At 33.2% G+C, this 17895-nt stretch overlaps 2 protein-coding genes across 2 annotated transcripts; both read left to right on the forward strand.

Annotated features, from left to right (window-relative positions):
- Positions 1-1450: 1450 nt before the first annotated feature.
- LOC133786122 (uncharacterized) lies at positions 1451-11735 on the forward strand. The gene is made up of 20 exons (XM_062225337.1): positions 1451-1549; positions 1652-1761; positions 1863-1960; positions 2044-2208; positions 2719-2827; positions 3206-3862; positions 3946-4306; positions 4394-4607; positions 4699-5227; positions 6887-6995; positions 7511-7620; positions 7916-8013; positions 8108-8272; positions 8343-8451; positions 9392-9941; positions 10204-10301; positions 10379-10624; positions 10712-10826; positions 10903-11116; positions 11200-11735. Exons 1-20 carry the CDS (start codon positions 1451-1453, stop codon positions 11733-11735), a joined length of 4692 nt encoding a protein of 1563 aa, XP_062081321.1.
- A 2046-nt stretch (positions 11736-13781) lies between these two features.
- On the forward strand, positions 13782-17380 carry LOC133783421 (subtilisin-like protease SBT5.4). The gene is made up of 11 exons (XM_062223047.1): positions 13782-13871; positions 13955-14064; positions 14160-14257; positions 14342-14506; positions 14594-14702; positions 15172-15721; positions 15834-15931; positions 16014-16259; positions 16346-16460; positions 16545-16758; positions 16845-17380. Exons 1-11 carry the CDS (start codon positions 13782-13784, stop codon positions 17378-17380), a joined length of 2331 nt encoding a protein of 776 aa, XP_062079031.1.
- The last annotated feature ends 515 nt before the right edge of the window (positions 17381-17895 follow it).

Raw genomic sequence — 17895 nt, forward strand, 5'->3', positions numbered from 1 at the left:
AAAACCGTATCGAAAACTGTTAATGAATCGAGAAATATAAAAAGTCATATGGTTATGCACCATAGAATTACCCTATATATATTAGCCCATTTTTAAGTCAACATGAGTCAACCACAAAGCTATATTGCTCACCCTCCAATATGATATTATTGGAATTAATAATAGTAACACAAGGTGAGTCACAAATCACTTCATTATTATTTTCCTTTTGATTTTGTAATTGATTTTCTTGATATAACACTTTCCTATTATTTACTATTCACTATTCTTGGCTATTATTGTTATTATTATTATTATTATTTTTGACCTGTCAACATCTTCCACTTGCTCCTGTTTTATTACAAATAATAAAAATAAAAATATCTAAGATCCTTAATTAAGTTAATTTCATGCCTAAAATGGTTAAGAATTAACCAATGTTCATTATTAGTGGAGATGAAAACAAATCAATCCAAATTTTGTACACAAATTTTAGAAAGTTTACTTAAACACCAAAGTTTGGATTTAAAAAAAAATTATATAATATAAATAATATTAACTAAACACAAATAAAAGGGTATGACTTCATTGGCTTGTATTTCTCTTCTTGGTTTCTTAGACGATTTGTCAAAAAAAAATTTGATTTAAGAAAGAAAAAACATGTAAGATTCTGAAAAAAGTTTTCAATGGTTTGAATTGGGAGATTGCTAATTGGATTTTGTTCATTTTTTACAATATGACATAATTAAAAGCCAATGTAAAACCTTATAGAATGTGAATATTTTTTTTAGTGGTCCTTAAACCAAAATAATAAATAAATAAATAAATAAAAAGGCTTTATTTGGCTCTAAAGTATTTAGTTGTTGAAACGTCCAGCAAACAAAAAACTTCCCCCAAAAGGTTAAATTTAAGAGGAAAGTTTTAAAAAAAATATTTAAAAGCATTTATTATAATTTATCCTTTTTGTAAGTTGGAAGTTTTCAACATTTAAGAAAGAAAAATATAATTTTCCAATAAAGGTAAATACTAAAAATTATCATTCTGTCTAATTTTGCCAGTTATTGTTTATCTTAACTGAATAAAAAAAATGTACATTTATAGTTTTTTTTTTTTTTTGTGTGTATCTAGACAATATTTGTAGGAAGTTCCATCTGATATGAATATTCATATTTTCAGGCCTATAATTTCGGATTTTAATTAAAGAAAAAAAAATCATATCTACAAAAAATTGTATCGTTGACCAATGGATTGTGATTATTTTTCTATTGATTATAAAAAATAACTGATTTGTGTCAAAATGTAAAAAAAGATCAAAACATACCGTTACACTGAAAATATTTGGTTCCAAAAATAGTCAAAACAGAGCCTTTAAAAACAGGGGAAACCGCAGCCTCCTCTGCATACCAAAAAACAGAGGATTGAAACAGAGAGAGAGAGAGAGAGGAAAGAGATATCAAACCCCAAGAAAGCCATGGCACATCTTGTGCTTTCTTCTTCTTCTTCTTTTTCTGTTATCTCATTTCTTCTTCTCTCGTCTCTGTTTCAATTTTCGACCGAAGCCATCAAACAGGCAAGCGTTTACACACACCATTTTCGGTCACCTTCTTCTCTTTGTATTCAACTCATTCTTTCTTGCTAATGTCTTTTGCTTTGAATTCTCTTATGTTTGCAGTCTTACATTGTCTATTTGGGAACACATTCGCATGGTCCGAACCCCACCACGCTCGATCTCGATACTGCTACTAATTCACATTACAGTTTGCTCGGAACATACTTGGGAAGGTACTCGAATTGTTTTGTTGTTGTCTTCTCTGTTTTGGTTTTTCTCTCATGCAATGAACAATGAAAATCTCTACTTGTTTTCTGTTTGAATTTTCGTGCAGCGAGGAGAAGGCGAAAGACGCCATTTTTTACTCGTACAATCGATATATCAACGGCTTTGCTGCGGTCATGGATGAGGCAGAAGCTTCTGAGATTGCAAGTAAGAATCTTGTATTTGCTCTGTTTTTCTACTCTGTTTCGGTGTCTTGGTTTTGACATTTGGTTTTCTTTCCCCAACATTAGAGCATCCGAATGTGGTATCGGTTTTCTTGAACAAAGCCAAGCATCTTCACACCACTCACACATGGGATTTTCTTAGATTGGAAAGAAATGGTGTCATCTCTAAGGATTCCCTATGGAGCAGAGCTCGGTTCGGCGAAGATACCATTATTGGAAACCTCGACACTGGTTAGTTTCTCAGCTTTTCGATATTGTTCGAGTGCTGCATGATTTTGTTTAGTTGTACGGATTCATGTTTTGTGGCTTTCATGATTCTTTGAATGAATCACATAAAGTTTACTTTGACAATTTATTTCTCTTTTTGATTGTGAACTGAATCCACATTACATGAAATCATTATTATCTAATTTTTCTTAAAAAGCTTACGCTTAAGTGCATACTTGAAAGTGATTTAATCATTTTTTTTATTTTGACTTTCTGCCAACCCAATAGCACAATATCTTATTGCCCAAATCCATATTTTGACCTTTCCACTTCTAAGTTTAAAAAAAAGCTGAACCATAGTTTTTGACCTATGTAAGAGTAAACAATAAAATACTCATTTTCCATTGAAGTTCCACTAATATTCTCATTTGGGTCATAGTTGTTACCATCTGCTATAAAAAATGACTATTCATGTTTTGTAATTTGTTAAAACTTTGATTGCTATTGTAACATTATGCTATGAAATTATGGTAGGTGTTTGGCCTGAATCGAAGAGCTTTAGTGATGAAGGGATTGGACCCATTCCATCGAGATGGCGTGGGATCTGTCAGCGCGGTGTCAACGATGGATTTCGCTGCAACAGGTCCATCTTCTCATCCACTTTTCTTTGTTTTGTCTTACTATTTTTAGTAGAAAATTCCTTTTTTCCTCGTCTTTTCATAACTTTTTGACCACTTAATACTGCAGTTTGTCCAGGGCGTTATACAATTTGTGGTAGAACATCATCCATAATAGAAAAGAAAAGTGACTTTTAAAAGAAGTAAAAATTTTACTTTATTACAAAGTTTGAAAAGAAAACTATGGCCCAAATGCTTAAGTTTTAGAAAGTTGACGTACTGTTTTTGAATAGTATATAATTCCATATTATTAATTTTCTAGTATCTGCATTTTTTTTCCCTATCTTTTCTTATATTATCCTATAGTTATTTGCCTTAATATTACCATAACTTTTTTCTTTTAGGAAGCTTATAGGAGCAAGGTACTTTAATAAAGGATATACTTCCTATCTTAAGACTCAAAACATCACCTTCTCCCTTAGACAAAACTCCACTCTATTCACTGTTCGAGACCATGGTGGCCATGGCACCCACACCCTTTCAACAGCTGCTGGTAACTTTGTTCCAGGTGCAAATGTTTTCGGCAATGGAAATGGCACTGCAAAGGGTGGATCCCCGAAAGCTCGGGTGGCTGCATACAAGGTGTGCTGGACACCAGTTGATGGCAATGAGTGCTTTGACTCGGACATTATGGCTGCCTTTGAGGCTGCAATTGCTGATGGGGTTGATGTGCTTTCAGTCTCACTTGGTGGTGGTACTACTGAATTTTTTGAAGATGGTATCGCCGTTGGTGCTTTCCATGCTGCTAAGAATGGCATTACTGTTGTTGTCTCAGCTGGAAATTCAGGACCACTTCCAGCCTCCGTTTCAAATGTTGCTCCATGGATGTTAACAGTTGGAGCAAGCACAGTTGACAGAGAATTCAGCGCTTATGTTTCTCTGGGGACCAAAAGACACATCAAGGGCGAAAGCCTTTCTGCCTATGCTTTGCCAGTTCAAAAATTCTATCCTTTGATTAGTGGTGCTGGTGCTAAATTAGCGAATGCATCAGCTTCTAACGCGTGAGTTTAAAATAAAATTGTTTTCCTTTCTTTTCTTTGACATGACTCGAAAATGTTTGACATGCTTTTTTTTTTCTTTGCAGGCTGCTATGTATGCCTAAAACTCTTGACCCAGCAAAGGTGAAAGGGAAGATCTTGGTATGCCTTAGGGGAGAAAGTGCAAGAATCGAAAAGGGTGAAGTGGCTGCTCTTGCTGGTGCGGTTGGGATGATTTTGGCTAATGACCTCAGCAGTGGAAATGAAATCATTGCTGATCCACATTTTCTCCCTGCTTCTCATATCAAATACTCGGATGGAAATTTGGTTCTAAACTACATCAACTCTACCAAGTCTCCTATGGCTTATCTTACTCGCGCAAAGACTGTACTTAACATAAAACCAGCTCCATTCATGGCTGCATTCTCATCTAGAGGCCCCAATAGTATTGAGCCATCTCTCCTCAAGGTCTCTGCATACTCATTTTTCTTGTTTAAGATAGGTTTTATGAACACATTGTTAACTTATTTTTTCCCTGTTATTTTTTTGTTGCAGCCTGATATTACAGCCCCAGGAGTGAACATCATTGCTGCATACACAGAAGCAACTGGTCCAACTGAGGTAGAAATAGACAAGCGTCGAGTCCCATTCAATGTCGAGTCAGGAACTTCCATGTCATGCCCTCATGTTGCTGGTGTTGTTGGTCTTCTAAAAACCCTCCATCCAGATTGGAGCTCTGCTGCTATTAGATCAGCTATCATGACTTCTGGTAAACAACAATCTCAAATTACTTAGCTATTTTCCCTCGTTCTGAATTCTAAAGAATTTTATTTACTTCAATATTCATTCTTTTCTTGCAGCAAGAACAAGAGATGACAAAAAGCAGCCAATGCTTGACTCAACCATGGAAAAGGCAACACCTTTTGCCTATGGTGCAGGCCATATCCAACCAAACCGAGCTATGGACCCTGGACTCGTTTATGACTTGAACACTGATGATTACTTGAACTTCTTATGCGCCCGTGGCTACAATGGAACAGTACTTAAAATCTTCTCCACCAATCCATACAGATGTCCCAAGTCAACAAGTTTGTTAAACTTCAACTACCCTTCAATTTCGGTCGCTAGTGTTGGATCTCGGCCAGTGATTGTTACTAGAAGAGTTAAGAATGTTGGCGCGCCAGGAACATACAGGGCATTCGTGCGAGCCCCAGCTGGTGTTTCGGCTTATGTCAAGCCTGCAGTCTTGAATTTCAGCAAAGTTGGTGAGGAGAAGACATTTGAGATTGTTTTGAAGGCTGAGGTTGTTGGAAAGCCTAAGGATTATGTGTTTGGGGAGTTGAAATGGTCAGATGGGAAGCACAATGTGAGGAGTCCTATTGTGGTGAAGTACTAGCAAGAAAAGAAAAGTGTGTCAAAATAGTTGGATAGGAGATTGTGTACATTGGTATAGTTCATAATGGCCTTTGTCCATAAATTATTACATCCTTTTCTGTCCTATTGGGAAAAAAAGATTGTTTGATGGTGGAAATTTCATGCAGAAATAAAACTTCCATGAATTAAATGAAATGTCAATATTTTTTTTTTATTCTTGACACATCTTATAATATATATATATATATTTTTGAATTTCCTGTTATGATATATATAATTCATATGTATATAGTTATATTATTATTCATCAAGGCAGACCATTTTTTTACATTAAAATCATGAATTTTAAGGGTCCATCGAGCTGGGCATCGATGTACATTGAGGTGTATTGAGGCACATCGGGTTTTCTGCAAATTTTAATATTTCAAATTTAAAAAAATTGCAAAAAAACTAAAAGAAAAATGCAAAAAAACTAAAAAAAAAAAGCTTACCTAGATCTGTTTGAAATGCATATATTAATGTCTAAATTGAACTTTAAGTTCTAAATCATCAAAAACTATTTTTGGATTATTACATAAATACCGAATATTTCACACTTGTTAGAGTTATATACCTAATCTTTTATTTTTACGGCAACAATACACAATGTTCAATATATGTTAAAGATAAATACTTAATTTTTTTTCATTGCAGCAAAAATACCTAAAGTTACTAAAACATTGCTTTTATTAGTACCTCATCTATTGAAGTTGTTATGTGTTGACTCACCAAATATGTATCATTCCGTAATTTTGGTATTTTTGTCCTCAATATATGTATTTTTAAAATTTGAATTAATTTAAAATGTATTTTTAATTCATTTTTCTAATTTAAAATGTTTTTTAAAAAAAATTATGAAATTGACCGATTGCAGAGTGACAATGTCAGCTTAATCAACATGTTTAACATCTCTAACATGCAATGTTTTGGCAACTTTATGTATTTTTGCCGTTAAGAAAAAAATAGGTATTTATCTTTACAATATATTGATCATTGTTTATTTTTACCGTAAAAATAAAATATTAGATATTTAATTGTAATAAGTATAAAATATTGAGTATTTCCTTTTTTTGTTATTATATCTATAGTCTAAACCCTTGTATCGTAATAGGAGGAAAAACTATTCTAATTCAAATCAAAGTTCAACCAAAAAAAGAAAAAAAAATAGACAGAAAAATGACCAAATGCATAATCAAAATAATCATTAATCCAAAATATTACATTATCCATTTTTATAAGATAACTTTATTAAGGGAGGATTAGTATATATATATATATATTCAAAATCGATGCTTTGAATTTTGAAATGAAATTAAGCAAAGACAAATGTTACAACAGATTTTTGTTTTATCGTTTATGACCTCTATGGAAATTTGTTAAGTTGACCAAAACGAATTGTCATTACTATTATTATTTAAAAAAAATAAAGACAAAAAAACTGCCCTGGCTCATTTATAGGTTTCTTACTTTCTTTTAGTAATAATGGGAGATAAAGATCACAACATGCAGTTATTCATAATAATATATTGCTTCCAATTATAGCCAAAATCAAGCTTTAAAAACAGGGGAAACCACAGCCTACTTTTAAAGCAAAAAAAAAAAGAAAACAATCACATTGTTTTTTCTTTGACACAGAGAAAAAGAAATGAAAGCCATGGGACATTGTGTAGTTTCTTCTCTTCTTCTTGTTCAAATTTTACTTCTTTTCTCTTTGTTTCACTCACCAACCGAAGCCATTCAAAAGGCAAGTAAAGCATAGACATTGGGAAATTATATGGTATGCACCCCCCAAAAAGGGCTGCACTGTACACCCCATCAAGTTTTCAATACCTGGATGCTTTTTGGCGCAATTTTTTCTATGACATTGTATATTGTAATTATTTAGAATATAGTGCAAATTTTTCGAAAAATTCCCAATAACTTACAATGCTAAAAACAAAATTAAAATAGTTTATTGAACGTGTGACTATTTTTTTTATACGTGTGGAAAATAACACATTTAAACTCTGTTTTCGACACTTTAAATCATTCGAAATTTTCTAAAAATTTATAGGATCTTTTAAATAACTACAATGTACAAATCATAAAAAAAATTGTGCCAAAAATCATCTAAGTATACCGAAAACACGAATGGTGTGCACCATACACCCTATTTTTGGGGTGCACCTAGAATTTCCCTAAACTATTTTCTCTTTCATTTTCATTTTCTTTTCTTTTCTCTATACTCAAAACTCTTCACTGTTTTTGATGATTATGCAGCCTTACATTGTCTACATGGGAGCACATTCCCATGGCCCGAATCCTACCTTAGCTGATTTCGAAAGCGCCACATCTTTTCATTACAACTTGCTCGGATCTTACATGGGAAGGTACTTGGATATGATACAAAAACTTCTCTTCTTCTTTTTCTTCTATGTTTTTAGAGAATTGCTAGGAGACACCACTCGTGCCCAACACCACAAAAGGGTGGCGTACCGCTGTTGGTGCAATCCAATATCAGATTCCACACATTTGAATTTAATAAATATTATGAGATATCGCTATCAACTACATAGTGTCACCTCAAGTGGTATTTGACACCTTAAGGTGTCAAATAACAACACTTCTGTTTTTATGAATTGTTTTGCATGTTCTCTGAAATTTTTTCGATCCAATTTTACGCAGTGAGGAAAAGGCGAAAGAATCCATGTTGTACTCGTATAATAGATACATCAATGGTTTTGCTGCAGTCCTTGACGAGGCAGAAGCCTCTGAGATTGCAAGTGAGAATCTTACTCTGTTTTCCCCTGTTTTCTCTATTTTTTTTCTTTATCTTCGGGTGTCTAATTACTTAAGTTTCTTATTCTCCTAATACAGAGCATCCAAACGTAATATCGGTTTTCGAAAGCAAACCGAAGAAACTACACACAACCCATTCATGGGATTTCCTTGGTTTGGAGGAAAATGGGGCTATTCCAAAGACTTCGATTTGGAAAAAGGCGCGGTTTGGTGAAAATACAATTATTGGAAACCTCGACACTGGTAAGTATCTCAACTTAGTATTGTGAAACCCCATGAAATGTTTGTAACTTTTTGCATGAAATTTTGATAGGTGCTTGGCCAGAATCGAAGAGCTTTAGTGATGGAGGGATTGGACCCATCCCATCGAAGTGGAAAGGAATCTGTCAAGATGATGTCAAAGATGGATTTCGTTGTAACAGGTTCATTCTCTTTGTTTTTTTCATTCTTCTATTTTTGGTACCAAATTCTTGACTTCTATTGCAGTTGCAGTTTGTTTTGGTCATAAACAAAAGAAGAAAGAATGTGTAGCTGACATAGTTTTAAGACTACGTAATGTTAGCATGGGAATGGAAAAGTATGAAGATATACTTATTTTATAGCATACTTGTAATTTTCTATAACGGAAAAGTGATGTCATTAATTTTTATTATTTAAATATTTATATAATTTACAGATATACACAAGAATATAAATATACATAGGGTGTTTTTATTGTAGGGTCTTGAAAAAGAGATAGGTGTACCTCTTTTGTGTTTTTATACTAGGAATAATTTTCAGAGCAATTTTTTTTATCATGTATATCGTAAATAATTAGAACATTTTGTAAATTTTTGAAAATTTACAATAATTTACGGTATAAAAAACTAGCCACGTGTGTAATGATATGTTTGCATATTGTTTTTGGCTGTGTAAATTATTTGGAATTTTCTGAAAATTTGTAGTATTTTCTAAATAACTAGAATAAACACGGCTATAAAAAAAAAAAAATCGTACGAAAAACTATTCAAGGTTGAGAACAAACTATTTTCTAACCCATAGCAAACAAAAATCCTGTATACATATATATCTTTCATCACTAACCACTACTTTTTATATTTCTAGAAATCATTTGGACTTTTTTAATCACAACATAACTATTATATTCTCCTTTTCTTAAGAAAAATCAAATAATTATTTTTAACTTTACGTACCAAACCACTTCGTTAATAAAAAATCTTACAACTGAAGAGTGCTTTCATTATATTAATTTTTTTATTTATTTAAACATTTAGACAAATATTAGTTATTACATTCCTACAGATTGTAGACAAATTTTTTAAAACAATATATATATATGTGTGTGTGTGTGTGTGTGTACAGGAAGCTTATAGGAGCAAGGTACTTTAACAAAGGCTACTCTATGTTTCTCAAGGCTGCCAACCAAACTATAACCCCTGAACTCAACAAAACCATGTACACTCCTCGAGACCATGGGGGCCATGGCAGCCACACCCTATCCACGGCGGGAGGCAGCTTTGTTCCCGGAGCAAATGTGTTTAGCAATGGCAATGGCACAGCCAAGGGCGGCTCTCCAAAGGCACGCGTGGCTGCGTACAAGGTATGCTGGGGAGGAGAAATGTGCTTTGATGCAGACATTCTGGCGGGCTTTGAGGCTGCGATAGCTGATGGAGTTGATGTGCTCTCGGTCTCTCTCGGTGGTGCACCTGTCGAGTTTTTTGAAGATGCCGTTGCAATTGGCTCTTTTCATGCTGTTAAGCAAGGCATTGTTGTGATTGCCTCAGCCGGCAATGAAGGGCCCTCTTTGGAGTCAGTTTCTAATGTGGCACCATGGTTGATAACTGTTGGAGCGAGCACCATTGACCGCGAATTCACCGCTTTTGTCTCTCTTGGAAATGGAAAGCACCTCAAGGTGAGTGATGAGTCTCACTCTTACTATGCTTTTTTGCTTTAACATTCAAGAATGATTCTTAAGGTTTAGAGGTTATTTCATGTTTGCATCTTACGTGTGTTTGTCGCAAAACTTTTGTAAATACAAAGCAACATTTAACCAATGTGTAACCTTACCATATTTTTCAAAATAAGAGAAAAAAAATACAATATTTTTCAATAAATATTTTAAATTCCCATATCTAATTTAAATTCTCTTCAACTTCAACCAATGTGTATGGCAGGGTCAAAGTCTTTCCTCCATACCTTTGCCATCTCCAAAGTTGTATCCATTGATAAGTGGAGCTGGTGCTAAGTTGGCCAAAGCGAAGTCTTCAGAAGCGTGAGTAAAATCTAAAAGTTTGTTAAAAAAAATATCTATACTTTTATACACTAATAAAGGTAATAATTTTATTGCAGTTTGCTATGTAAGCCTAAGACTCTTGATCCCAAGAAGGTGAAGGGGAAGATCTTAGTCTGTCTTAGGGGAGATACTGCTCGAATCGAAAAGGGTCAACAGGCTGCTCTTGCTGGTGCAGTTGGAATGATTTTGGTAAATGATCTTAGCAGTGGAAATGATGTTATTGCTGATCCACATTTCCTTCCAGCTTCTCATATCAATTACAACAATGGAAATTTGGTCTTTAGTTACATCAACTCAACCAAGTACTAGTCTGCAACTTTTCCTTTTCTGATCATAAGAAAAGAAGTTTTAGATATTTGTTTTGACATGTCACTTTTTTCTTCATTCAGGTTTCCTATGGCTTACATTGCTCAAGCAACGACTGTCTTTGATGTGAAGCAATCTCCGTCTATGGCTGCATTTTCATCTAGAGGGCCTAATTCCATCGAACCAACTATCCTCAAGGTTTGCATACTAATTTTTCAATGATGGGATTTTTTTTTAAAACAAAAAATTGAGTTTTTAATATTTTTTTTTGCAGCCTGACATAACAGCTCCTGGAGTGAACATCATTGCTGCATACACAGAAGCCAGAGGACCAACTGATGTTGAATCCGATCATCGCCGAGTCCCATTCAACGTCCAATCAGGAACTTCTATGTCATGCCCTCATGTTTCTGGAATTGTTGGCCTTCTCAAAACACTTCATCCAGATTGGAGTTCAGCTGCTATAAAATCAGCTATAATGACATCTGGTAAAGCATAATCATTATGTGTTATAATAAACATTCTACAACAACTCCATGTATTCATGCTAAAATTCTCACTTGAATTGCAGCCAAAACTAGAGACAGGACTAGAAAGCCTATTTTGGATTCAACCATGGAAAAGGCCACACCTTTTGCCTATGGTGCAGGTCATATCCAACCTAACCGAGCTATGGACCCTGGACTTGTCTACGACATAACTTTTGATGATTATTTGAACTTCCTATGTGCTCGTGGTTACAATGAAACAACGCTTAAGATATTCACTGGAAAACCTTACAGATGTCCCAAGTCATTCAGCTTGTTCAACCTCAACTACCCTTCGATTTCAGTCCCCAGAGTTGGTTCTCGACCGGTGACTATTACTAGAAGAGTTAAGAACGTTGGCTCGCCGGGAACATACAAGGCGTTTGTGAGAGCCCCAGTTGGCGTTTCGGTTTATGTCAAGCCTGCAATCTTGAAATTCAGCAGAGTTGGCGAGGAGAAGACATTTGAGATTGTTTTGAAGGCTAAGATTGTTGGAAGGCCTAAGGAGTATGTGTTTGGAGAGTTGAAATGGTCTGATGGAAAGCACATTGTGAGGAGTCCTATTACAGTGAAGTTCTAAGCTGATTTATGTGAATGTAATAAGTATTAGGATTGAAGATAATCTGTATACAACAATTTTACACAGAAATTGTTGTGATTACTAGAAAATTGTAAATTCAAGAATGTGCATTCTTACTACATATGAATTTTTATATACTTTTCATTAAATGTTTTTTTTTTAATATTAAAACCCTTTGTTGTTCCATCTATTATCAAAGACTATATATATATAATCTCTTTATATATAGAAGCGTGTATGACATAGAGATTTGTGTTTATTTTGCAAGGATGTCTCATTATGTATAATTGTGTGGTAGAGAGAAAAAATATTAGGAGACATTGCTCTTAAAAATTCTTATTAAAACTTATAATTATTTTTAACTTTAGTCTTGACAAAATAATAATTTTTGGAGCATTATATTTGCACTTAAAAAATATATTTGAAAAAACTCTTTCTTTTTGACAAATTTATATATATATTTTTTGTTAAAATTTTTATTTTATTTAAATATTTAAAATATATATTGTTTAGAATATGAAAATGAAAATTTTTTTTTAGAAAAATGTGAGCATAAGTTGATAAGAATAAATATCAAATTTTGAGGGGCAAATATAATCACCCTTATTTTTGTTAATTTATTATTTCCATATACAATATATGTATATATTTATATAAAACTATTATTGGTTACAGCTACAAACGTACACAATTATAACATATTATTTTGTTTTTTTAAATACCTATTTTTATATAAAAATTAGTCCGTATTTTGTGGGATTTACTTATGAATTCTTCCTATTTTCTTTTTATCATATTGATTTTTTGGCCTAATTTAAATTATCTTGATATATGCCTTATGTGTCACCATTTGAATAATGCATTTCCCCTTATACATATTATATCTTTGGTTGGAAGTTAAGGTGTCATACATTTCAATTTATTTATTTTACATGAATAATATTGACAATCATTAATTATTTATTTTTCTCTATCAAAATATCTCTATCTATATAGAATAAGACTTTTAAATATATTTTTTTTTCCTTTTTTTATATTATTCTTTTTCTTATTAATATATTTCTTTTGTAATTGGAATTTCGAACACACTTTCTTTTTTGACAAATTTTTTTAATATACTTACTATAATATTCAATGAATGGTTTTTATTAGGTCTTAATTTCTTTTGGCCTTAGACAATAATATTTTTCTAAACATAAATTTATATTCGAATATATGTTGTAAATATTTTAAGCTTTACTAGAAGTGAGTATGCATATAAATAAAATCTATAAGTTTAACTTTAAATATTATTTATTTTATTTTTTGTTCTTAAATTTTACCATCACATGATACATATAAACAACAAAATAACTTATTTTGAAATCATTTAAATTGATTATTAGATTTATTACACTAATGAAAGGGGTAGATATCACTATGAATGGGGTATTTTCCCACATATTATATATATATATATATTTTTTTTTTCACATGCTCTAAATTCTAAATATTGGATCATAGTTATATATAATAGAAGCAAATATACAGAAATTCCAAGTCAAATCAATAGGCAACATAAAAAAAGAAATAAAAAATCTTGGACAGAAAAGTGGCCAAAATGCATAATCAAAATAGTCATTAATCCAAAATGGCACATCATCCATTTTGGTAAGAGACCTTTTTTAAGAAATGATTAGAGCCTTCAATTTCCAGGCCAATAATTTAGGGATAAAATCAAGCAAGGACAAATGTTACTACAGATTTTTGTTTCACCATTTATGACCTGTATGAAAATTTGTTAAGTTGACCAAAATGAATTGTCATTACTATTATTATTTAAAAAAAATGAAGACAAAGGAAACCACTCTGGCTCATTTATAGGTTTCTTATAGTAATAATGGTAGAAAAAGATCACAACATGCAGTTATTCAAAATAATATTTTGCTTCCTAAAATAGCCAAAATCAAGCTTTTAAAACAGGGGCAACCGCAGCATATACTCTTCAAGCCAAGAAAAACACTTTGTTTTTTCTCTGATTGATACAGAGAAAAAGAAATCAAAGCCATGGGACATTGTGTAGTTTCTTCTCTACTTCTTGTCTCAGTTTTACTTCTTTTCTCTCTGTTTCACTCACCAACCGAAGCCATTCAAAAGGCAAGCAAAGCACAAACACCATTTTCTCTTTCTTTTCAATACACTTAGAACTCTCTAACTGTCTTTGATGTTTGTTTCTGCAGCCTTACATTGTCTACATGGGAGCACATTCGCATGGCCCGAACCCTACCTCGGCTGATCTCGAAAGCGCCACATCTTCACATTACAGCTTGCTCGGATCATACATGGGAAGGTAATTGGTTTTGAGACAAAAACTTACTCTTTTTCTCTGTTTTTTGGTGTTGTTTTTCTCTTCTCTAAAACTTTTTCGATCGAATTTTTACGCAGCGAGGAGAAGGCGAAAGAATCCATGTTGTACTCGTACAACAGATACATTAATGGATTTGCTGCAGTCTTTGACGAGGCAGAAGCCTCTGAGATTGCAAGTGAGAATCTTACTCTGTTTTCCTCTGGTTTCCTCTGTTTTTTTTTTGTTGTCTAACAACTTTGTTCTCATTCTCCTAAAATAGAGCATCCAAACGTATTATCGGTTTTCGAAAGCAAGCCAAAGAAACTACACACAACTCATACATGGGATTTCCTTGGTTTGGAGAGAAATGGAGTTATTCCTAAGAGTTCGATTTGGAAAAAGGCTCGGTATGGTCAAAATACAATTATTGGAAACCTTGACACTGGTAAGTTATACATAATCTATTGAGTTTTTTGAAAGTCCATGAAATGGTTATAACTTTTTGAGTACTATTTGTATGAAATTTTGGTAGGTTCTTGGCCAGAATCAAAGAGTTTTAGTGATAGAGGGATTGGACCCATTCCATCTAGGTGGAAAGGAATATGTCAAGATGATGTTAAAGATGGATTTCGTTGTAACAGGTTTATTCTCTTTGTTTTTTCATACTACTATTTTTGGCACCAAATTTTAAACTTTATTGCAGTTTGTTTTCGTCACAGAAAAAGGAAAAAAAACTGTAGGTGACATGGTTTTAAGACTAATGTTAGCATGGGCATATTATTTTATAGCATAGTTGTATTTTTCTATTATGGAAAAGTGATACGAGTCATTTTAATTGGTGAAATATTTATATAAATTTATGAAAACACACACAAATGTTAATATATACACTTTTCAAGGCTAAACAAGCACTCTTCTTTTACCTTCATAGAAATTATTTTTAAAAAAAAATTATATCACAACATACTATATTATGAACCATTTTGCTAATAACAAGTGAAGTTTGCTCTCGTAATATTAAAAATTTATTTATCAATATATTTAAACAAATAATAATTATTACATCACAAGAGATTATATACAATTTTTTAAAAAATTCACATTTTACAGGAAGCTTATAGGAGCAAGGTACTTTAACAAAGGTTACTCTACGTTTCTCATGCTTGTCAATCGTACCATAACCCCGGAACTCAACAAAACCATGCACAGCCCTCGAGACGATGGAGGCCATGGCAGCCACACCCTATCGACTGCGGGAGGTAGCTTTGTTCCCGGAGCAAATGTGTTTAACAATGGCAATGGCACAGCCAAGGGCGGTTCTCCAATGGCACGCGTGGCTGCATACAAGGTATGCTGGGAAGGAGAAATGTGCTTTGACGCCGACATTCTGGCAGGGTTTGAGGCTGCAATAGCTGATGGAGTTAATGTGCTCTCCGTCTCTCTCGGCGGTGCTATTGACGAGTATTTTGAAGATGCTATTGCAATTGGCTCTTTTCATGCTGTTAAGAATGGCATTGTTGTCGTTGCCTCGGCCGGCAATTCTGGACCCTTTCCGGGGTCAATTAGTAATGTGGCGCCGTGGCTAATAACCGTTGCAGCCAGCACGAATGACCGTGAATTCACCGCTCTTGTCACTCTTGGAAATAAAAAGCAGCTCAAGGTGAGTGATGAATGAACATCACTATCACTATTCTCTTTTGCTCTTAACATTCGTTAATTTTTAAAAATGTTTAATTGAAATTCTTTTAACATTCTACCGATGTGTATGGCAGGGTCAAAGTCTTTCCTCCATACCATTGCCTTCTTCAAAGTTGTATCCGTTGATAAGTGGAGCTGGTGCTAAGTTGGCCAAAGCAAATGCTTCAGAAGCGTGAGTTAAATCTCAACTGTTTTTTTTAACAAAGTTCTAAATACTTTTATACACTAATTAAGAACATGATTTTTTTTTGCAGTTTGCTATGTAAGCCTAAGACTCTTGATCCCAAGAAGGTAAAGGGGAAGATCTTAGTTTGTCTTAGGGGAGACACTGCTCGAATCGAAAAAGGTCAGCAGGCTGCTCTTGCTGGTGCAGTAGGAATGATTTTGGCTAATGATCTCAGCAGTGGAAATGATGTCATTGCTGATCCACATTTCCTCCCATCTTCTCATATCAATTACAACGATGGAAATTTGGTCTTTAGTTACATCAACTCAACCAAGTACTAGTCTACAACTTTTTCTTTTCTGATCATAGGAAAATATGAATTAGATATTTGTTTTGACATGTTTCTTTTTCTTCATTCAGGTTTCCTTTGGCTAAGATTGCTCAGGCAACCACTGTCTTTGACATTAAGCATTCTCCATCCATGGCTGCATTCTCATCTAGAGGGCCTAGTACCATTGAACCAACTATTCTCAAGGTTTGCATACTAATTTTCCAATGTTGGTAATTTTTTTATATTTTATTTGTGTTTTTAATTTAGTTTAATATTTTGTTATTGCAGCCTGACATAACAGCTCCTGGAGTGAACATAATTGCAGCATACACAGAAGCCAGAGGACCAACTGATGTCGAATCCGATCATCGTCGAGTCCCATTCAACATCCTATCAGGAACATCCATGTCATGTCCTCATGTTTCTGGAATTGTTGGCCTTCTCAGAACTCTTCATCCTAATTGGAGTTCAGCTGCTATAAAATCAGCTATAATGACATCTGGTAAAACATAACAATTTTGTGTTATAATAAACATTCTACAACAACAACTCCATGCATTTACACCAAAACTCTCACTTGAATTGCAGCCAAAACTAGAGATGGGACTAAGAAGCCAATACTGGACTCAACCATGGAAAAGGCCACACCTTTTGCCTATGGTGCAGGTCATATCCAACCTAACCGAGCTATGCACCCTGGACTAGTCTACGACTTAAATTTTGATGATTATTTGAACTTCTTATGTGCACGTGGCTACAACGCAACGACGCTTAAATTATTCGCTGGAAAACCTTACAGATGCCCCAAGTCATTCGGCTTGACTAACCTCAACTACCCTTCAATTTCTGTCCCCAGAGTTGGTTTGCGCCCGGTGACTATTACTAGAAGAGTTAAGAATGTTGGCACTCCAGGAACATACAAGGCTTTTGTGAGAGCCCCAGTTGGCGTTTCGGTTTATGTCAAGCCTGCAATCTTGAAATTTAGCAGAGTTGGCGAGGAGAAGACATTTGAGATTGTTTTGAAGGCTAAGATTGTTGGAAGGCCTAAGGACTATGTGTTTGGAGAGTTGAAATGGTCTGATGGAAAGCACATTGTGAGGAGTCCTATTTCAGTGAAGTACTAAGCATATTTATGTGAATTTAAAAGTATTAGGATTGTTTGTACATGGATTAATTTGGCAATGATTTATTATTGTTATTATTATTATTTAATGTTTGTTTGGAAAAATATATATCTCTTTTATATAATAAATGTGTAAATAACGGAAATTATTAGTTTTAACAGCTTTTTAATTTTTAAATGTTAATTTTAAGAGAATATTTCTTATATTTAACATAATATTCTTATATTTAACAGTAATTTCTAAATACTTAAAGTTAAATAAAATAAAATAAATAATTAAAAAAATTAAAATAAGATATTTTTGAGATATTTTATCATGATAATTATTTAGAAATAATAAATAATTAAAAAAAAATCAAAATATGATATTTTAAAGATATTTTACAATAATAATTATTTTAAAATAATAAATAATTAAACAAATTAAAATATGATATTTTTAAATATTTTATAATAATAATTATTTAAAAATAATAAAATCATATGTTTTATAATTTAAATAAAATTTAATTAAAC

The sequence above is a fragment of the Humulus lupulus genome, chromosome 6 (genome assembly GCF_963169125.1).
Source record: "Humulus lupulus chromosome 6, drHumLupu1.1, whole genome shotgun sequence".
NCBI classification, from domain to species: Eukaryota; Viridiplantae; Streptophyta; class Magnoliopsida; order Rosales; family Cannabaceae; genus Humulus; species Humulus lupulus.

Bases quoted from the DNA above. Each gene is read 5' to 3' on its own strand.
- LOC133783421 (XM_062223047.1), top strand. From the start codon at position 13,782: ATGGGACATTGTGTAGTTTCTTCTCTACTTCTTGTCTCAGTTTTACTT. The intron at 13,872-13,954 runs GCAAGCAAAGCA...TTGTTTCTGCAG, and splicing joins CAACCGAAGCCATTCAAAAG to CCTTACATTGTCTACATGGG. The intron at 14,258-14,341 runs GTGAGAATCTTA...CTCCTAAAATAG, and splicing joins AGAAGCCTCTGAGATTGCAA to AGCATCCAAACGTATTATCG.
- LOC133786122 (XM_062225337.1), top strand. From the start codon at position 1,451: ATGGCACATCTTGTGCTTTCTTCTTCTTCTTCTTTTTCTGTTATCTCA. The intron at 1,961-2,043 runs GTAAGAATCTTG...CCCCAACATTAG, and splicing joins AGAAGCTTCTGAGATTGCAA to AGCATCCGAATGTGGTATCG. The intron at 10,625-10,711 runs GTACTAGTCTGC...TTCTTCATTCAG, and splicing joins AGTTACATCAACTCAACCAA to GTTTCCTATGGCTTACATTG.